The 23,435-nt window shown below is 35.6% G+C and overlaps 1 protein-coding gene across 5 annotated transcripts in view; it reads right to left on the reverse strand.

The window, feature by feature from the left end:
• Positions 1 to 23,435, reverse strand: part of LOC136025776 (serine/arginine-rich splicing factor 5-like) — a 47,654-nt gene that overhangs the window by 14,415 nt on the left and 9,804 nt on the right. For 3 of the 5 annotated variants that reach the window (XM_065701783.1, XM_065701765.1, XM_065701770.1), the window contains exons 2-6: positions 21,160 to 21,300; positions 16,605 to 16,675; positions 13,679 to 13,819; positions 8,025 to 8,094; positions 142 to 215 (exon numbers count right to left, since the gene is read on the reverse strand). In XM_065701783.1, coding sequence (XP_065557855.1) covers positions 142 to 215; positions 8,025 to 8,094; positions 13,679 to 13,819; positions 16,605 to 16,675; positions 21,160 to 21,291 — 488 coding nt within the window. In that variant the 5' untranslated portion in view covers positions 21,292 to 21,300. Of the gene's footprint in view, positions 1 to 141; positions 216 to 8,024; positions 8,095 to 13,678; positions 13,820 to 13,878; positions 13,990 to 16,604; positions 16,676 to 21,159; positions 21,301 to 23,435 lie in introns of all 5 variants that reach the window. The other 2 variants (XM_065701774.1, XM_065701777.1) reach the window with 1 other exon arrangement.

The following is a 23,435-nucleotide window of genomic DNA, read 5'->3' on the forward strand; positions in this document are numbered from 1 at the left end:
TAGTTAACAATTTTTTAGGATATTTTTAAGGCCTTTGGCTTTCAGTGATTTGATATGTAACAAATGCGACATATCAATTTGGCAGTAATTGAGTAGCACTAGATTATAAATTGAAATATGGGCACAAGGCTGACAACTCACCCCTCATTTTTGTTCCCTTTGTGTGCATCAGCGTAGGTGACTTCTCCAGCACTGCGCATATGATCCTTCAGATCCTGCAAGGGTTTGATATATTAGCAAAACTAAACTCAGAATACCTATTGCAAGACTAGCAGCTTCAAAGCAAATCTCGTCAGCACAATTTCATTACACACAAAGAGAGAGCATGCACATATTTTTTTCATCTTCTTTTCTTCTTAATTCATAAATTCCTCTACAAACATTACACAGAAAGTATAACTAAAAACATTCAGGCTAATGATGAAAAATTCAACGTTCACAAAAATAAATAAATTCATTCATAAGAACGATTAGCGATTTACGATACTCAGAAGAAATTTTCATTATCCTGTTTAAAATTCCATCTTTGCAAAGCATTATCCAGAACAACTTAGGATGACATAATTAGCAATAAGTAAAAACATTCAATTAGTTAAAGGTATAACAATAAACATCTTTTTTCCTAATTTACTATGAAAAGAGTTTCCTCGGTGAGTTTACTTCTCATAGAGAATTTTTCAGGTCATTTTTTTTATAACTACGACAAATGATTACTGATTATTTTCAAACACAGGTTGTTACTGTTTATCATCTAAATACGAAAATGATATAGCGAGTCGATATTTCCAAATGAACAACCTTGAAAAATTACCTTTATCAATTAAATACGACAAAGGCCGTCGAGGAAGAAGAGATAATCCTTTCAGGACTTTGGTAACCAGAGATGACATCTGTGGCTCGATTTCGGGTATGGAAAACAAATGAAACTTGCTAGAAGTCTGAGTTCTTAATGGCATGAATTCTTCATGGTATCTTCAATATGTGGGTATTTCTTTTGCACTACATCCAAGAAGAAGTAAATAGTTGGCAGTCGCTGTAAAAATGTCCCTCAAAGTCGAATGAAAGTAGTAAACAGAGACGGTCAGAAAAGTAGACTCAAGCATAAAAATTCAGAAAATCTGATAAAAGTCCGAACTGGAAGTTCGTAAACAGAAATCCCAGTCTTGGTCCAAGAAGTCAAAGTCTGAGGCAAAGAGTAAGGAAATTTTATGGGAATGGAAAAACTGGTGTTGCAAAGAGAAATCAACCTACGCCATCTAGTGTTTGGCGACCTTCTAAACCAAAACTACTGCACAGGTCTAGTGAAGAAAAGTCTAAGGTCAAAAAAGTCGAATATTACGTACAATAAGACTGAGTACAAGAATTTAAGTTCAACAGTGGAAGTACAAATGAAATATTTACTAATTGACATTTAGACGGTCAGAAAAGTTGACTGAAGCATAAAAATTCAGAAAATCTGATAAAATTCCGAACTGGAAGTTCGTAAACAGAAATTCCAGTCTTGGTCTAAGAAGTCAAAGTCTGTGGCAACGAGTAAGGAAATTTTATAGGAGTGGAAAAATTGATGTTGCAACCTACGCCATCTAGTGTTTGGCGACTTTCTGAACCAAAACTACTGCACAAGTCTAGTGAAGTAAAGTCTAAGGTCAAAAAAGTCGAATATTACGTACAATAAGACTGAGTACAAGAATTTAAGTTCAACAGTGGAAGTACAAATGAAATATTTACTAATTGACGTTTAGACGGACAGAAAAGTTGACTGAAGCATAAAAATTCAGAAAATCTGATAAAATTCCGAACTGGAAGTTCGGAAGCAGAAATCCCAGTCTTGGTCTAAGAAGTCAAAGTCTGAGGCAAAGAGTAAGGAAATTTTATAGGAGTGGAAAAACTGGTGTTGAAAAGAGAAATCAACCTACGCCATCTTGTGTTTGGCGACTTTCTGAACCAAAACTACTGCACAGGTCTAGTGAAGTAAAGTCTAAGGTCAAAAAAGTCGAATATTACGTACAGTAAGACTGAGTACAAGAATTTAAGTTCAACAGTGGAAGTACAAATGAAATATTTACTAATTGACGTTTAGACAGTCAGAAAAGTTGACCGAAGCATAAAAATTCAGAAAATCTGAGAAAAGTCCGAACTGGAAGTCGAGTCCAACTACAGGAAGCAAGATCGTAGCGTACTGAAGAGTATATAAAGTCTGAAGTGAAGTAAAGTCTAAGGTCAAACAGTCGAATATTACGTACAGTAAGACTGAGTAAAGAGGTCTGGCGTAAATAGAAAAAAAAAAGGTGGAAGTACAAATGAAATATTTACTAATTAACGTTTAGAATTTCTTTAAGAAATTCTAGTACCAATTCAAGCTTATCCCAGCCCTTTAGAATGAAATTGACCTTAAGTATCCTCCATGTAAATATAGTGTTACCATTATTAACAGTTCAAATTCGTCTCACGGCCCCTCCCCCCCCCCCCACAGATCCAACCCAAAAACAGCAAAAATTCAGCTTTAGATTTAAAACTACCAATTTAAACCATATTCTTTAACTCGAACCTTTAAGAGCTAATTTACAATTGAGGTATATATAATAAGCAAATCAGAAAAAGATTAAAATTAGCCATCATAAAATACCCAGAAACCCAACCAAGATTCTTCACGAATGGCACAAGACGAATGCTGTAACAACACTTCAGAATTCTAAGATTGATTGAACCCTCTTTATTGAACACGGCCGCTCGGCCTTGGACCTCAACTTTCCTCTATATGACCTCGTTCGACTTTTTGGACTGATAACAACTGACTCAAGGGGGGGCTTGCTTGTAACCCCATGGTCACATCGCATCCATGGTTCTTGAGGAGTCTTGGTACCCGTCATCACGTCTCAAATGAACTGTGATTTTAAAATACATGAAATTAATATTGGTTCAAAACCAGGAATAAAGCTTATAACTTTAGATTAGAAAAGATTTTTTACAACAGCAAGTCAAAGTTAATTCCGAAAAATTAGAAAAAATGAGGTATTTTTAGCTTACAAACATTTAATCGGATCTTAACAAAATTTGATATTTAGAAGAACCTCGTGTCTCAGAGCTCTTATATTAAATCTCAACCGGATCCGGTGACATGAAGGGAGTTGGAGGGGGGAACCAGAAATCTTGGAAAACGCTTAGACTGGAGAGATCGGGACGAAACTTGGTGGGAAGAATAAGCACAAGTCCTAGATACGTGATGTGACATAACCGGACCGGATCTCTCTCTTTCACACTCTCTTTGGGGGAGTTGGAGGGAGTGTGGGGGCTTTTTTATTCCAAAAAAATGAGGCATTTTTAACTTACGAAAGGGTGATCGGATCTTAATGAAACTTGACGTTTAGAAGAATCTCGTGTCTCAGAGCTCTTATTTCAATTTTCGATCGGATCTGGTGACATTGGGAGGAGTTGGAGGGGGGAACCAAAAATCTTGGAAAACAATTAGAGTGGAGAGATCGGGATGAAACGTGGTAGGAAAAATACGCACAAGTCCCAGATTCGTAACTGACACAACCGGGCCAGATCCACTCTGTTTGGGGGAGTTGAGAGAGGAATTTCCAGTGGTTTGGCGAGTTCGGCGATTCGGACGTGCAAGGACGATGAAAATTGTCAGGTTTGTCAGGGACCTGCACAAATTGACTTGATAGCAGTCATTTTCCCGGTTCGACAATCTGGGGGGGGGGGGATCTTGATTAAACTTAATGTATAGAAAGATCTCTTGTCTCATATGTTCCATTTTCAATTCGGATTGGATCCGGTGACATTGGGAGGGGGTGGAGGAGGAAAAAAATCTTGGAAACCAGAAATCTTGGAAAAGGCTTAGAGTGGAGAGATCGGGGTGAAGCTTGATGGGAAGAATAAGCACAAGTTCTAGATACGCGATTGACATAACTGGACCGGATCCGATCTCTTTGGGGGAGTTGGGAGGATTTCTAGTGCTTTGGCGAGTTCGTAAATGGCCTACCGTAATTTTTTAAAGAGGCAATTGAGATTAAAAATAACAGAAATTTGGCTATAAGTAGAGACATGGGAGATATTTCCTTAAGCCCAATTTATAACAACTTAATATTAAAAGACTGTTATCAATATTTTGCCCAGTCCAATTTAAGACAGCCTGTCCGCATATCTGATGAAAACCGAAATTGTAGACAGGCAAAATCTGTTGCAAGGCAAAGGATACTTATTCAATCTAATTGGAAAACGCTCTTTCATTGATCTCTGGTTGTTTTTTTTATTCAGTGTCTTTTCTCCTCTTGCAGAGTTTACTTCAAAAGATTCGATTTTGTTGTTGTTGTTTTTTTCTGTTCTTTTTTTAGCACTGAGGACGACTTGGCGGAGGTCCTTGTCGAAATATTTGTTTGATTTTCGTCTTCATATTTGCTACTGGTTGACAAAATCCTCATTTTTTCACCTACTTGATTTTTTCTTTTCATTTGTTATTTCCTTTCTTGGTTTCATGAGTTATGTATAACCAGTATGGTCTCAGAACGTATTTACGAGAATAAGCTCAAGTTCTAGATACATGATTGACACAAGCGAACCGGATCCGATCTCTATTGAGGAGTTGGGGGGATTTCTAGTGCTTTGGCGAGTTCGGTGCTTCTTGACGTGCTAGGACGATGAAATCGATAACTCTAGTACCGAGTCTAATTTTAGGTTCCGACCTCGTCACAAGTGCCATATCAGCTCTTGACTCATGTTTTTTTGTTTTGTTTTTTAATACAGGTCTAAAAAACAGATGGGATAGGATAGATCTTGACAATGGATATATATATATATATATATATATATATATATATATATATATATATATATATATATATATATATATATATATGAATATATAAGAGGTAGACCTAAATTTCTTGTCACAGGTCAAAAGTCTATGGCTTGACAAAGAATTTTTTTTTCAATACTAGGTTCCAATTAAACATAAGATACATTTTATTCATTGTTTATAATATTGGTGAATATGCATGATGTGATTCTTTTTTTTCGTCAGTATTAATAATGTTTGGAGCTTAACTACAACGTATTAAAATATCAAGGTCAAGGAAAAGGGGGGTATGAAATTTAAAATTCTTTGGAAGTAAGAAAATAAGTTAATATTTACATTTAAATATTAAATGTTCTTCCATGGAAATATCCTCCCACGTAACCCCCTCCCACCTCGATTCTCCCCCCCTAAACCGAAAAAAATCCCCCTGAAAACGTATGTACACTTCCCAGTAACCATTACTATATGTAAACACAGGTCAAAGTTTGTAACTTGCAGCCCCTCCCAGGGGGACTGCGGGGGAATAAGTCGCCCCTAAAGACACAGCTATTAGATTTTTCGACTATGGTGAATAAGATGGCTATCTCAGAATTTTGATCCGAAGACTTTTGAAAAAATGAGCGTGGGAGGGGGCCTAGGTGCCCTCCAATTTTTTTGGTCACTAAAAAAGGGCACTAGATCTTTTAATTTCCGTTAGAATGAGCCCTCTCGCGACATTCTAGGACCACTCAGTCAATACGATCACCCCTGAAAAAAAAAAAAAAAAATACGCATCCGTGATCTGTCTTCTGGCAAAAAATGTGAAATTCCACATTTTTTTAAATAGGAGCTTGAAACTTCAGCAATAAGGTTCTCTAATACGCTGAATCAAATGGTGTTATTTTCGTTAAGATTGTATGACTTTTAGGGGGTGTTTTCCTCTGTTTTCTAAAATAAAGAAAATTTTCTCAGGCTCGTAACTTTTGATGAGTATAACTGATATTTAAAATCAGCATTAAAATTCGATACTTTTGAAGTAACTACTGGTATCAAAATTCCATTTTTTAGAGTTTCGGTTACTATTGAGCCGGTTCTCTAATACGCTGAATCAAATGGTGTTATTTTCGTTAAGATTGTATGACTTTTAGGGGGTGTTTTCCTCTGTTTTCTAAAATAAAGCAAATTTTCTCAGGCTCGTAACTTTTGATGAGTATAACTGATATTTAAAATCAGCATTAAAATTCGATACTTTTGAAGTAACTACTGGTATCAAAATTCCATTTTTTAGAGTTTCGGTTACTATTGAGCCGGGTCGCTCCTTACTACAGTTCGTTATCACGAACTGTTTGACAAATACTACAAACTACTTCACAACATCTCGGTTAAGTAGCAAATACATAAATAATTTACCTACTAACCTATTTTGGTCCAAACCCACGAATAATTATTAAAAAAAAGGAGAATACATCAACTGAAATTCATCTCGAATAGTTTTTTTTTTTTTTTTACATGACGTAGGCACATAGTGGTAATCAACGCCATGAAAAAAAAATCCCCATAAAAATTCCTTGATGCATATAATATCACTAAACACAGATTTAAGAATTTTTACCTTAACGATAATTTTATGAAATTTATTTTATGTGCTTGTGTTAAATTGATGTATTCTCAAATTTTCGAGATTCTGATAAAACAGTGTTGCATGCAGCCGCAAGATGGATCCTTTTATAAAATGATCTCATTGAAAATCCTTTTAGTAGATACATCATATCAGAGAACCCTATCGTAGAGGTTTCAAGCTCCAATCTACAAAATGCGGAATTTCGTTTTTTAGAAGAAGCATCGTCGATGAACGTTTATTTATTTTGTTTTTGTATCAAACCGAAGGTCAAAGATAATTAGGAGGGAGCTCATTCAAGCGTAAATTTAAAGTTCTTTTTTTAAGTTACCATACAGATTGGGCAAGAGGAAAGTCTTGTTTTCTGCCATTTTAGGGCACCAAACTACGGCTTTACCCCAAAGCGGACGAATTCGCAATTAATATAACCCTCAAACCCTCAAAAGCTGATTTAAAAGTATCAATAACCGCATTTTAGGCTTCCCAGTTGCAAAGGAAGTAATGAAACACGGTGGCAGTATTGGATTCAACCAAGTATCGCAACGCTGATACCAAAAGGTTTTTGAAACCTCAATTTTGCCAATGCAATCTATCACTAAGATAGAATGGCAATTCGCATAGGTTATAAAAGCACGTTAAAGAAGAAGAAGAAGCACGTTAATTCTACTACCAACAAAAGTCATAAAAAACTATTTCTCTTTAAGACGGATTCAGATATTCCGATTGGTCCTTAGCCTAGAATGGTCAGGCAATTCCAGGGGGGATTTTTTCAGGGAAAATTTGCCAGAATTCCTATACGAAATTCTTCTTATGTCTTGCTTTCTCATTGAAAGCAAGACACTCAATTTCACTCAATTTTATACTCAATATTAGATTACACGGTGGCAGTACTGAATTCAATCAAGTATCACACCGCTGATACAAAAAGGTTTTGAAACCTCAATTTTGCAGGAAAGAACGACAATTCGGATAGGTTATAAATGACAAAAGGACCTCTTCTACTACCAACAAAAACCATAAAAAACTATTCCTCTTCAAGACTAATTCAGATATTCCGATTGGTCCTTAGCCTAGAATGGTCAGACAAGGTTTACGCTTATTCATCCCTCTAACAGAAATCGATTCTTAAAAGGATACTATTGTCTAAAGTTATGACCTTACTGCAGCCTGAGGAAAGCGACCACTCTACTGTCTACTGTATACAGCCTAAAAGGGCTTAAATACGTCCTAAAAAGGGTTAAACACTGACTAAATGTAGCCTTGGTACACACGCTCAAATAATCATACAGTGACTGCGGTAATTCTAACGACAGTATGTGCTATTTTATACTGCATAAATATGGCCTAAGATGAGCTAAATACGGCCTATTACAGCCTAACAGTGGATATGAATGAAGTGATTATGGCCGTCATATGGCTTAAATACAGCCTGCTAAGGTCTAATTATTATGAATTTGGGAATTGAGTTATTTAATGGAGAACAAGAATAAACAGCATCTAAGTTAGAAAATATACATAAAAAATCAAGACTTTTTAGAGACAAATGAATGCCTGATAGTTTCAAATCCGTGGAAAATTCAAGTTAAATTACATGACGAAAAACTTCATCTACCAAAAATTACTTACCTGCCAAGAAACGCGCGAAGAGAGATTTTCAACTATTAAACGGTATTCCGTTCGAACTGGTGGCCCATATCTGAAAGGAAGGAGAAATTCATTGGTTTGTAAAGATGAGATACAGGTTAATCCATATACTTGACTAAAATTCCTATGATTAAAGTAGCATTTTTAGTGTTTTCACTTACTAAATAGCTCTCGTTACAACAGAAAACATAAAGCAAAAGTTGAAATTTAGGGAAAATTTAATCAGGGAATTAGGGAAAATTTAGGAAAACTGGTCCAATTAGGACTGACTGCAGCTCCTTTTAGATTGTGTCAATCTTTTTCAACGAATTACTTTCCAATTCGATCAATATTCCAGCTTTTAGACTATAATAAATTATGAAAACGTTTGTGCTTGTTCGAAGGAAGATTCAACTTTCAACCAGCCTTAACGATGCAACGCCTTATTTTAACTCAGATCCTAAAAACAACAAACCAAAAGAAGTCCGCGAATGGTCTTACTTCACATATTTCAAGCTCCTAAGCTCATTGTATTAGCGGGGTAAAACTCTCAAGCAGAAAAAAACTCGATTAATATTAACATAATGAAATGTTTAGAAATTTAATTTCTATAAAAAAAAAATCTTGTCAAAATTAAGGTAAGTCTGCATAATTCAAGTATCCAGAGAAACGCGTCAGTTTTATTTAGTATATGACACATTTTTCAGCTTCCACTGCCATTTTCACTTGATTTGAAAAAATTCGCTCCAACTTTGCCCCCCCCTCCAAGATTTAGACGAAATTAATCAACTGTACCTCCTACACCTAGACATTTAGTTCTACCTTTTCTTTTTCCTCTTTATCTTTCCTATTCATTTTTTTTTACTTCTGTTTGATTTTAGTGCTATTATTTATTTTAATGTTTAATCTCCCACTCTCACAGGTCTAAAGCATTGTATTTTTTTCTCTTAATTCCTTTAAAAAATATTTGATTGATAATGAGCCCTTCAATTACTTAATTAAAATTTAGTTAATATTTCAATATTCGGTCTCTTAACAAATGAATCCAAACTGAATCCGAATTTAGTTTATTAAAAAAAATAATGTCACAAAATATATCTAAAACGCCCTCTGAAGTGCAGAAAAATACGGTTCAAAATTAACTTAAGAGTTGCAAAAGACCTTTCCAAAATAAAATTTGCCTAGTTTGGAGTACAGTAATAAAACGCTTTGAAACGAGGATATACTTTGGATGTGTAATTGTCTCATTGAAATTCATTTACGTTTAAAGTATCTCTAACCAGCTAGGGCCTACCTGAAAGAGACTAGATCCATCATAAAGAAAGGGAGAATAGAATCGAAGATGTAATGAAAGAATTTTAGTTACCTTGGGTTACCCCAATATTTGGCTAACATGCGTTCACGATCATGTGCTTTCTTGTTTGCAAAAATTCAACCTAGTCCCATCTCCTCATTTATCTAGTTTAAAAACAATATTTTGACATCTTTTGTTAAGTCTGAAACTTTCTCCAATAGGTGCCCAACTTTAAATATACTGTGCATCCTCTGTCGTGAATTTTAGACATCTTGTGCCTCTGACCTTCTGACCTTGATTTTGTTTCCACATCCATCTTTGCATGGTACATAAGACCACGAAGTGCATAGACCCTCGCGATTAGTTCAGTTTTATCGATTTTTGTTGTAGCCTATTTTTTAATTAAATAAAACAAGAGCTAAGAGCTCATATGGCACTTGTGACGAGGTCGGAAGAGCCGAGAGCTCATATGGTACGAGGTCGGAAGAGCCAAGAGCTCATTTGGACGAGGTCGGAAGAGCCAAGAGCCAAGAGCTCATTTGGCACTTGTGAGAAGGTCAGAACCTAAAGTTAAACTTTATAGCACAAGATCCTTCTAAATATCAAATTTCATTAAGATCTGGTCACCCTTTCGTAAGTTACAAATACCTCAATTTTCAAAATTACCTCCCCCCTCCCAATTCCACCAAAGAGAGCAGATCCGGTCCAGTTATGTCAGTCACGTATCTTAGACAGGTTTCTATTCTTCCCATCCAGTTTCATCCTGATCTCACCGCTTTAAGTATTTTCTAAGATTTCCGGTCCCCCCAACTGTCCCCCCCCCCAATTACGTTTGATCCGGTTGAGATTTAAAATAAGATATCAGAGTTACGAGGTCCTTCTAAATATGAAGTTTCATGAAGATCCGATCACTCCTTCGTAAGTTAAAAATACGTTATTTTTCTTATTTTTCAGAATTACCCCCCCCCCCCGCAATTGAGCGGATCCGTTCCAATTATGTAAATTACGTATGCAAGACTTTTGCTTATTTTTCCAACCAAGTTTCATCCCAATCCTTCCAATCTAAGGGTTTCCCATCATTTTAGGTCTCCCCACCCCAAACTTCCCCCAATGTCACCAGATCCGGTCAGGATTTAAAATAAGAGCTTTGAGCCACGATATCCTTCTAAAAATCAAATTTCATGGAGATCCAATCACCCATTCGTAAGTTAAAAATACCTCATTTTTTCTAATTTTTCAGAATTAACCCCCCCCCCCAACTACCCAAAAGAGAGCGGATCCGTTCCGTTTATGTCAATCATCTATCTAGGACTTGTGTTTATTTTTCCCACCATGTTTCATCCCGATCCCTCCAGTCTAAGTGTTTTCCAAGTTTTAGGTTTCCCCCTCCCAACTCCCCGCCCCCATCACCAGATCCGGTCGGGATTTAAAATAAGAGCTCTAAGACACGATATCCTTCTAAACATCAAATTTCATTGAGATCCGATCACCCGTTCGTAAGTTGAAAATACCTCATTTTTCTAATTTTTAAGACTTACTCCCCCCCTCCCAACTACCCCAAAGAGAGCAAATAAGTTCCGATTATGTCCAATCATGTATCTGGGACTTGCGCTTATTTTTCCCATCAAGTTTCATCCCGATCCCTCTACTCTAAGTGTTTTCCAAGATTTAGGTTTCCCCCCTCCAACTCCCCCCAATGTCATCAGACCCAGTCGGGATTTTAAAATAAGAGCTCTGAGACACAATATCATTCAAACATCAAATTTCATTAAGATCCAATCACCCGCTCATAAGTTAAAAATACTTCATTTTTTCTATTTTCCGAATTAACCGGCCCCTTCCCCCCCCCCCCCAGATGGTCAAATCGGGAAAACGACTATTTCTAATTTAATCTGGTCCGGTCCCTGATACGCTTGCCAAATTTCATCGTCCCTAGCTTACCTGGAAGTGCCTAAAGTAGCAAAACCGGGACTTTAGGTTTTCCCCCTCCAACTCCCCCCAATGTCATCAGATCCGGTCGGGATTAAAAATAAGAGCTCTAAGACACAATATCATTCCAAACATCAAATTTCATTAAGATCCAAATACCCGCTGATAAGTTAAAAATACTTCATTTTTTCTATTTTTTGCGAATTAACCGGGCCCCCACTCCCCCCCCAGATGGTCAAATCGGGAAAACGACTATTTCTAATTTAATCTGGTCCGGTCCCTGATACGCTTGCCAAATTTCATCGTCCTAGCTTACCTGGAAGTGCCTAAAGTAGCAAAACCGGGACCGACAGACAGACCGACAGACAGACCGACAGACAGACCGACAGACAGACCGACAGACCGACAGAATTGGCGACTGCTATATGTCACTTGGTTAATACCAAGTGCCATAAAAAAGTTTTTCAACTGAAAGCAAGGAGCAGCATTAAAACTTAAAACGGACAGAAAATATTTCGTATATGACGGTGGTTATTCCCTCTTCGTTGCCTTTCTCTTTACGTTAAAGTTTGACTGTTTGTTCCAATCATTTTCCGTATCTTTGCCATTCACAGTTTCTTTTTTTTTTTATTAATGACGAGGACTAGAATCCTTAAACTCTGAATTGATTCTTAATTTAGTTATCTGATTCAATTAATTAATTGAAAAATGATTAATTAAGTAATTAATATTACTTTTAATTTTGAATTAATTGGAATTTATTGAAACTTATTTAATAAAAACTGATTAAAGGCAAAAACTAATTAATTGAGTAAGTAATTAGTTTTTTTTTAACTTAGAATTTTTAGACAGACTAATAAAAGATTTACAATGAGGCGATGAAAGTTGATCACCAAAGCTACTGAGCCTCCCTTTCACAGCAAAGGTGGATCTTCTTCTCTTTGGCTTTATATTGCAATATACAAATATAATATTCTGACATCTTTTATTAAGCCTGAAACTTTCTTCAATAGGTGCCCAAACAGCATCAAATTATGTCAATTGTTTTTAGGACACTTATATTCATGATATTTTATGGGGTTTAATCGAAATCTATTAGCCACACGCATAACCCATTGATCGAGGATATAAAAACGAAAGAAAAGGGCTTATTTGTACAATTTGGTAGGGAGAAGAGGACAAAAACCCCTACAAGCAAAAATGAAATAAAAAATCACGGTAACTGTGTACACTCTATTAAGTGTATAGATTGAAAAACCATTATCTGGGTTAGCATTTATTTTTTTGTTTAACTGACTAAATATTTCCAGAATTATGGATAACGGAAAACCCTTTTTTGAAGAAAAAAAAAATGGAATATGAAAAACTATCTCCAATTGTTTGTCAAAATATTCGGAACTTTCAGGGTTTTTTTGAAATGACTGTAGTACATTATTAATTCTTTTGAAGTGAAGTACATTATTAAACACACTACATAGATTTTTAGGCATCAATATAAATACAAACATCAGGATCTTACAAAGTAATCATTCTCAACTGAAAAACCACTTATATAATCAAACAACAGTAGGAACTGATTTTTGAAAAACAGTTAACTTATTAATAATTGACTGAAGACTGATTACTTTCATACATCCTGAACCATTATTGTACTGTATATTCTATGTAAGGCGTCTACAGTTAAAGTTGTCAAGCTTAAATTGTTCTTCGGAATAAAAAAATAATTTTTGCACTAAAATGCATTTGAATTTCAGAGTTTGTTTTCTTTTGTATATCTGAAGTAAACGAAGACCACACTGCTTTTCCATCATAAACATCAAAAACAAGAAGAACAATAGGGAATTTTTTAAGACAGTGGGAAACAAATTAGAATGAATGTCCAAGGGCCGTCCTCAGCAATACAAATAAGAAAAAACAACTTACAAGAGGATAAAATCAATAAAACTAAAATGAACAATTTTTCAAAACAGTCCCAGCATCCTTACCCAAGCGAAGTTCAAGCAGGACTGATAAATAAACTGTTATGAAACAAGGCAATTCATGTTCATTTTAGTTTTATTGATTTTATCCTCTTGTAAGTTGTTTTTTCTTATTTGTATTGCTGAGGACGGCTCTTGGACATAGGGCCGAAATATTCATTCTAATTTGTTTCCCACTGTCTTAAAAAAATCCCTATTGTTCTTCTTGTTTTTGGTGTTTCTATATATGAAGTTAATCCAGGAATATGTAAATCACATAAAAATAAGATCATTAGAATTTCATGAATTTGGCGACAGTACATACAGACATTAGCAACAGAAAAAAGGTGTAGCACAAGGCACCATATAATACTGAGCCACCCCCGTCAGTACATACACCACAAGTGGAAACGAGTAAAGAGGCTCATACAGGATAGTTTATTAACATTCTTTTTTTATGGATACTTTTCTCTTACTTGTCATCAAATCTTCTGTCACCACGACCCCTCTGAAAGGAACCCCTTCTAAATCCACCTCTAAAGCCTCCTCTTCGATCATCTCTGCGATCGCTTTGAAAGGCGTCACGAGCCGTTCCCTTTGCACATTCAACTGATAGTCTGAAAACGAATTTCACATCAGATATAGAATATAAAACAAAATAAAACTGTATCCTTACTTGTCCATCCACTGTTTCCTTTCACGACGAGGAGGAGGATAACGGCTAGAGCTATAACGCCCCCCACTGCCACCGCCACGTGCAGTACCCTTGGCATGTTCAATAGCCAGCCTGGAAGTATTAATTTCTTACATAAAAAATTAATCAGGTCTTATCCACCCCAACTTTTAATCCATTGAGGAACAGATGTACAAAACGCTGGGCTCTTGTTATTTTTTGGAAAATGGGACAACAAAATTCAATTTTGATAGGAAAACTGATACCACAAAAGTAAATCCAAATTAGTAAATTGTTTTAAACTTATTTTACTTAAATGGATCGTTAATCATTCCTTCATGTGTAATTCTTCAAGCAGGATTGAATAGTTCAGCTGTGAAACAACTCAAGTTTCGCTAGAAAGTATAAGCAAGAGAAATAACAGAATTAATTTGTAATTTCGACATTATCTGTGTCAAATATGCTGATTCGAGAAAGAATTCTTATGGTGATTTTAGAGATGATTTCAATAGGATTTCTACAGTAAATTAACTGATAAAATAAACATATGAGACAACGGTTCGTAATCGCCAAAAATATATTTCTTTTACTAAAACCAAGGATCCCCAAATTGGCTAACTGGTCATATGTGGCAATTAGACACTTTCCAAATATCATTTTTTCTTTCTTTTTTTTGCAAAACTTTGCCAAAAATGCACAAGAAAATTTATTCTAGGTTCAATTCCTTTTCTGAATTAATACGGCTTTTGATCTATTTTATCATCTTTGATCAGGTCTATAATCTGAAAAATAAAGAGATCCCAGATTTCAATAAATACAACAACAGAAACAACAAAATGATACCAAACAATGAGAAATGCAAATAGGGTACTTAGGGTACAAATAGGGTACAATGCAATAGAGTAATTCTGTTAACAGAATCAACAACTTGATCTTTTAACTTTTGGGTTCAAGTATACCATCATATTAATCTACAGCTGAAGTACAAGAAAGGCGTTTAAATAGCAGTTTGATACAAGGCCGTATCCGGGGAGAGTTAGGGTGTTTAATCTCCGTCCCAAATGTTTGTCCGGCTCTTAAAAACGTAACAAAAATGAATATATATACCCCCTCCTCCTACAAAATAAATATCCTGGATACGACCCTGACAGGATATAAATGTGGGTCGTCAAAAGGAAACCTAGCATTTACTGTGGGTATTTGGAAAACGTGAATATTGTTAATGTAACCAAGCAATAAGTTTACCAGAAAACTATTTCCTTTCTAACAAGTCTTTTGCTTGTCTAACGAAAGTCTTGTTTGCAAGTCTAACAAAAATAAATATAAACAAATTTTTTATGCGTTTTTTAGGTCATCGACTGCTTACAACATAACGCATTCAACAAAATTTAGGTATTAAAAAAAAAAACAATCAAAATTTGATAAAAAAGTGGCGGAGGTAGTGGCACTCCTAGCGCCGCCTGTCTCAAATTGCAGCAGTATATTGCAACGTCACTATTAAGGATATCTGTTATTCAGTGTTCACTTTATTTAATGTTCATTATTTTAATACCAAGTCGTTATAGTCAACAATAATTATTGATTATAATTTGTCATATCTGATTGTTTTAATGTTCTTAAGGAATTCATCTAATCAACTATTCAAACAAATGTTTTATAAGCAAAATAAAAAGAGATTCCCCGATTTTTATGCGTTTTTTATACCCCCCCTCCTCTCCCCAAAAAATATCCTGGATACGACCCTGATAAGATACGAATGAGTCACCAAAAGGAAACCTAACATTTAATGTGGATATTCGAAAAACGTTAATACTGCTAATTTAACCATGCAATAAGTTTGCCGGAAAACTATTAGCTTTCTATTAAGTCTTAAATTAGGAAACTATATTGAAGACAAGAGCCACATTTTGACGCAGTACATATTGAATATTCTCTGAATGCAAATTTAATACTTATCAAGCATTCCAATTATAATGGCTATCCAAACATTTTGGCGAAGAGCCCCTCCCCAAACTATCTGTTCACTGCAAAAGAAGATGCAGGGAAACAAGCACTTCAAGTTACAAATGAAACAGGTAAAGCTCTGAATAATACAAGCTACTAACACGTAAAGATTGATGACCACGGAGTCATACATGTTTTGATAAGTCACCAAAATGTAATAAAATTTCTTCAATTTCTACTTGTCAAAACCGCAATTTTTTAGGATATTAAAAATAAATTAAGAACTGGCTTAGCTAAAAACATGGCAAATCATGAAAATATATTCAGCATATTTTAACAAATTTTATATATGTTCTCGTGATCATGTTGTTCTATTTGAGATTCGAAAGTGTGACTTCTGCTATTGACTGAAAATTTGGTATTGATACTCCATGCACTTTCGTTGCTATAAACTTTTCCTTAATTTATTACAGCGTTATTATAACGAGACAATTATTGCCAAAATATAGACCTAGTGATATTATGCAATTTCAGAGGGTATTGAATAAGTTGTCAAAGATTTTTTTGGGAGATATAATCAGGCTCGTAGCAAAATCATTAAGTTGTTGTTTTTCCCCTGTTAATCCTCTTGTTTCTAATTTGTGCCTCTACTGTTTGACAATTTTGTAAATTAGGTAAAATAAAGAAAATTATTATATTAATGCAAAAAACACAGAATAGGCAACTTCATCATTTATACAAGTCATTAAACTATTTAGGTATGAAACCTTTAAAAAAAAACTAACCTTTCTCCCATCAAGTCTTTCCCATTGAGATCATAAACTGCATCATCAGCATCACGTGGATCATCAAACTCCTAATAATATAAATGGTAATGGCAAATGGTAATAATGGTAACATAAATGGTAAAAAACCTAACATAAGTGCAAAAAAGTAAAGCAAATAGAGCTAAAATGGATAGTAGTGCCTTCTGGCTTCTATAGAATAGTGTTTTCAAATTGTGGTCGATTAAACCGAAGGGATCCACAAAGCAGCCGTAAGGGGCCTAAGATGGATCCCAGTGTTTCTAATCGCATGTTTCTGGCTCGGCATGTTGTGTCACGTCATCACAGAACATACATGTTTGCTTTACCTTATGTCTAACTCACCCCTTTTCTACACTCGGCCCCAGGATGACCAGTGGGGTACAATTGTACCACTTTTGGAGCACTTTAGATTTCCTTATACGATTCCATACATTTGCCAATTTTGTGGTAAATTCCATAATTTCCAGTATCTTATGATAAAATTGGTTCTTTTTGCTCCTTTTTGACTTCGAGTTTTAGCTTAATTTTGCTTTATGCTGACTGAGTTACCAAAAAATGTGAAAATATTTCCCAGTTCAGTCTGAAATACAGTACGAACCCATTTGATACTTCTTACAATTGGGATTTGTTCATGGAAAAGGGATAGCTTTTTGCAGCAAAAAACTGAAGCTAGTGTATGAAGATGAATTGCTATTAAATTTTTGTTTAAGAAGTTGAAAGCAGTATCAACGCATTTCCAAAAAGTTTTAATATTACTTGTGCCCTTTCCTATGAGCTATGCTTGTGTAACTAATATCTCTGCCGCCATTGGAACCAAAACACCATAATAAACTAAACATAAAACTTGTCACAAAAAGTCTCATCCATCACTAAGTTACAGCTGAATTTATGTAGTCGTCGCCATAGGATATTAAACAAGTGCCAAGAGCTCATATGGCACTTGGGACGAGGTCAGAAGAGCCAAGAGCTGATATGGCATGAGCTCTAGCAAAATTCTAAGAATAAATAGAATGATTTAAAAGGAAAATCAGAGGCGTAATACCGGTCAGGATTCAATATAAGAGCTCTGATATACGAGGTCCTTCTAAATATCTAAATGCATTAAGATTCGATCACCCATTCGTAAGTTAAAAAAAACCTATTATTTTCTAATTTTTTCTCTCCGTTCAGCCCCACAGATGGTTGAATAGGGAAATGACTTTATCAAGTCAATTTGTGCAGGTCCCTGACACGCCTACCAATTTTCATCGTCCTTGAACGCCCAGAAGCACTGAACTCGCCAAAGCACTGGACCCCCTCTTAACTCCCCCAAAGAGAACGGATCCAGTCCGGTTATGTCAATCACGTATCTAGAACATGTGCTTATTCTTCCCACCAAGTTTCATCCTGATCTCTCCACTCAAAGCATATTCCAAGATTTCCGGTTTCTCCCTCCAACTCCCCCAATGTTACTAGATCTGGTTAGGATTTAACATAAGAGCTATGAGACATGAGTTCCTTCTAAATATCAAATTTCATTGAGATCTAGTAATTCGTTCGTAAGTTAAAAATACCTCAATTTTTCCGAATTAACACCCCTCTAACTCCCCCAAAGAGAGCAGATCCAGTCCAGTTATGTCAATCACGTATCTAGGACTTGTGCTTATTCTTCCCACCAAGTTTCATCCCAATTTCTCCACTCTAAGCGTTTTCCTAGATTTCCTGTTTCCCCCTCCAACTCCCCTCAATATCATCAGATACGGCCGGGATTTAAAATACAAGCTCTGAGACACAAAAATCATTCTAAATACCAAATTTTATTAAGATCCGATCACCCATTCGTAAGTTAAAAATACCTCATTTTTTCAATTTTTCAACTTCCTCCAGCCCCCCTCCCCCCCAGATGGTCGAATCGGGGAAACAGCTGTTATCAAGTCAACTTGTGCAGGTCCCTGACACGCCTACCAATTTTCATCGTCCTAGCACGTCCAGAAGCACCAAACTTGCCAAAGCACTGAAAATCTCCCCAACTCCTCAAAAGAGAGCGGATCCTGTCCAGTTATGTCAATCACGTATCTAGAACTTGTGCTTATACTTCCCATTAAGTCTCATCCCGATCTCTCGACTCTAAGTGTTATCCAAGATTTCCGGTTTCCAAGATTTCTTTTCCCCCCTCCATCCCATGTCCAAGGATCCGATTCAAATTGAAAATGGAACATCTGAGACATAAGATATTTCTATATATCAAATTTCATTAAGATACGATCATCCATTTGTAAGTTAAAAATATCTCATTTTTCTAATTTTTCCGAATTAACCATCCATCCACTCCCCCCAGATGGTCTATCGGCGAAGAGACTATTTCTAACCTAATCTAGTATGGTCCCTGAAACACCTGCCAACTTTCATTGTCCTAAATCTAAACAAAAGAATTCTGAATTTAACTACCATTAACAAATTTTTTCCTTAAAAACAGAAAGATCCAAGCAACATACGAGTTTAACTACAGAAAAGTTCAGTCTCGTGATAAACCAATATAATCCACAGTAGTAATGCTTGATGCCATTAAGCTCTATTTTGAGCAAATAGATAAAATTTAAAAAATAGATTGGTTTATCTCAATCAAAATTTCTCCAAGGTTCAAAATTCAAGCTAGACTTGGGCAACTTGCACTCATTATAAACAAAAGACAAGAATACTTTGGCGCCGTAAGCCTCTGACTTGAACAATAAACTAGATCTACGGTGCATGGGCAACGTGAGGTGTTGCGGCGACCTTTGTTCGGTTTCGCCGAGTAAAGTGTTGCGAGAGCAACACTTTGGTTTTGTTTACTCGATTTGATTAAACGCTGAAGTTGTTAATCTGTAAGGATCTTAAAATAAATACTAGGTACACTAACTCGCAAAAGTTGCAAACCCCTCATTGCAACTAGCAAAAGTTACAAACCGCCGTAAGCCTCGGACTTGAACAATAAACTAGATCTACGGTGCATGGGCAACGTGAGGTGTTGCGGCGACCTTTGTTCGGCTTCGCCGAGTAAAATGTTGCGAGAGCAACACTTTGGTTTTGTTTACTCGATTTGATTAAACGCTGAAGTTGTTAATCTGTAAGGATCTTAAAATAAATACTAGGTACACCAACTCGCAAAAGTTGCAAACCCCTCATTGCAACTAGCAAAAGTTACAAACCCCTCATCGCTGAAGATGATTGTATCCTAACACCCGATCATTACTTACAAGTCCACTGCATGTCTTACCACTGGAACCAAATTGGTCTTAGCATCAAGTACACCGAAAACAAATAACAGGTACATCAACTAGCAAAGGTTGCAAGCCCCTCATTGCCGAAGATGATAGTGAGCTAACAGCCGATTGTTGCTTAAAACTCCCCTATATGTCTCACAATTGCCATCGGCCTATTTTTGGTTTCGATGTGTACCTTACTGTGAACCCCTTTAAACTTTCAAACTGGTATATCTCATGAAGGAGGCTTTCTATCAAAAATGGATGACATAAACTTTGATCAGCTCATCAAGAGCTACCAACTGCCGTCGAAAAAAAATCTATCTGCCTTGTTCAAAAGTTGATTTTTTTTGCAGTAGGCCAAGTTTCTAACGTCATCACTTAGAAAGAAGCAAAGGATAAACTCTAATTTCGTTAGCAATGAGAGAATTTTTAAAGTTTAAAAGGCACATCTGATACCATTTCTCTACCCCAGTCCCAAGTGCAAAAAACTGAATGATAAACTCAGCTGAGATGACGAACAGAAATGGGTATAGATGTTTCACCCCAGTTCTACGAAGCTTCCCAAAATGCAGAATCACATTCATCAATCTGGCCTAAGGTCCACACTTTCTGTAAAAACCGCAAAGGTTAGATCCTTACTACTTTCTGGGAATTAGCTGAAATTGGGATGCTAGGAAAAAGACCAAAGTGTCGCTTTTGTAACACAATTACAGTTTTAACATTTATTGGTATAATATTATCCATGTTCAAAGAAACTTATAACAATTAATTTCAACAACTTAATAAGGAAGCATTAGGGCCCCTCCCCCAAGATTTTTCTGCTGCTCTCTTTCTCTGTTTTTTTCACTCTTTTTTTAGAATAAATTTGTCAATTCAGTCAAAAATTGGCACCTTTGTCACATTGCCCCCCTCCCCAAGATTTTGCTCTAGATCTGCCCCTGGTGAAAGCTAAACACTCCAATAATCATTTGTATTAATCTCAAAGGACACAGAGTAAGTCAACCGTATGATTTCAATAAGTTGAAATTTTATGCTAGATTAGAGTATCAAGGATCATACGTTAAGTAAATTGAGACTTTTAATATTTATTTTTATTACGAATAATGTAAATTTCTTAATTAATACTAGTTCATGCTAGTTATTCTAGCTTGAATAAAATCGTGTTCAAGCCAAAGCCACAATGGGAGCAGAAGCAGTGCTATTCAAAATTAACATTAAAATCAATAACTTTCTAAAAAAAAAAAAAAGAGAGAATAACTAATTGATACAACTTTTTCTGCTAATAAAAACAAACAAAATAAAGCACTTACCACAAAACAATACCCTTTCTTCATTAGGACTTCAACAACCCGTCCATATCCTTTAAAGAATCTTTCAACATCTCTTTCTCTGCAACCTCTGGGTAAATTGCCAACAAAAACTCTCTTGCTATTACCACCCATCTTGAGAACCTAAAGAAAAAATCTTCGATTTTACTTTATGATAATATTTTCAGATTCTGTGTAGTAAAGAGTACATACTATCAGTGGATACACCTGATATTTTGAATTCCCCTCGTCATTCACAAAAAAGCCTAATAGCTGATTTGGGTATTATCAGTATATAAAATAAAAATACACAATTCTACTGATGGTCAATTCTGGGACCAGGAAAGATTTTATGGTCACTAGAGAACTAGAGCACTGAAACCTTGAAATCTTTTGAATTTCAACAGCACTTAGGTTCTTATAGATCATTATTTTATACTTAGGTCATCCAATAGTTTAAAAATCATTCTCCAGCCTTCAGTGTCAGCTGACCATCACTAAGACAAATGGCCCACAAATGAATTTTCCCACCACCATGGCACCATGCCAAACACCTTTGCAGCCTTTCATATATACTGAACAAAATGACTATCTATATACCACCACCAGGGAACTTAAAATTTAAGCTAGATTAGGGCCACCCCAAGGGAAACTCCCGAACAGTACCAGGGAACTCCCAAAGTTGCCAAATTACTCAGGGCTACATCCATGGAGGTTACTAGATTTCAACCCCCCTCCCCCCAACCCAAAAACAAATATCTTACTTGTAAGCACAACAAAAATGCGAGTAAAAGATTGTTTACACATTATCTTGTAAAGCCCCCAGGACTTAAATACAAACACCCCTCCCCCAAACAGAAATCCTGGATACAATTGTACAAATGAAATTTCCTTTAAGTAGATTTTTTTTTTCCTAACAGGTATGCTCAGCTGAATTAAAAAAGGTTTTATTCAACTGAAAGTAAGGAGCAACTTTAAAACAAATAGAAATTATTATTTATATGAGGAGGCTATCCCCTCCTCTATACCTCACTCTTTAAGTTTTACAGTAGTTAAAAAGCTTCCTATTGTTCTAATTAAATGAACCTTGTGGTTCAGGTGTCATTCTTTAAGAATTGGGACAAAATTCAAAGTTTACCATAAAGAGTGAGATGTTGAGGAGGGGACAACCCCCTGAGATAAGTGATAATTTCTGTTTAAGTTTTAATGTTGTTGCTTACTTCTAGTTGAAACAACTTGTTTTGTCATTTAATTTCTGATCATTTTCTAAATAATGCCATGAAATCCAGCACCACTTAAATAGAAAAAAAAACTTCCTCTTCATGATTTTATCTCAAGACAATTCAATCCTGGTGAAAATTTACCCCAGACAATTATCATTAACATCTTCACATGTAAACTGAGCTGACAAAAAAAAAGCAAGACATAAGAAGAATTTCATATAGGAATTCTGACAAATCTCCAGTGTAAAAATTCCCCCCAAAAAATTAAACCCCCTCAAAACTTCTCCCTCTGAAAATCCCCTTGCAGAAAACTCTCCCCCACCCAAAAAATTAGTGGATACTTTCCAACAACAAATACTATACATAAACAATGGATAAATTTTATAACTACAAGACCTTTTCCCAGGGGCTGTGGGAGATTGTGGTATCTCCGAAGGTTTGGTAATTCAGCCTTTCATCTATACTGAACAAAATGGCTATCTCAAAATTTTGATTGGGCAATTTTAAGATGAAATGGGGCATGAAAGGGGCCCTAGTTTCCTTCCTATCTTTTTAGTCACTTAAAAGGACACTAGAACTTTCAATTTCCATCCAAATGAGCCCTCTCCTGATACACTAGGACCACTGAGTTGATACGATCACAATTGAAAAAAAAAATATAAATATGAATCCACAATCTTTCATCTAGCAAAAAACACATAATTCCACATTTATGCAGATAGGAGGTTGAAACCTCTACTTTAGGGTTCCTTGATATGCTGAATCTGATGATGTGATTATAATTAACATTCTATTACTTTTAGGGGTTTTTTCTCCTTTTTTCGAAATTCAGACACATTTTCTCAGGTTTGTAGCCTTTAATGAGTAAGACTGAACTTAATGAAACAGGAATCAGCCTAACAAAAAAAATTTTTATAGATATATTTGTATCAAAAATCCAATTTTTAGAGTTTGGTTACTATTAATTATTTTTCTAAGTTGTCGACTTCGCACAATTCTAACAGTGTTGTGTTGCAATTAGATGAAAGGTTGAAGAATTTTTCAACTGATTACAGG

This window comes from Artemia franciscana, chromosome 1, assembly GCF_032884065.1.
Source record: "Artemia franciscana chromosome 1, ASM3288406v1, whole genome shotgun sequence".
Classification (NCBI taxonomy): Eukaryota; Metazoa; Arthropoda; class Branchiopoda; order Anostraca; family Artemiidae; genus Artemia; species Artemia franciscana.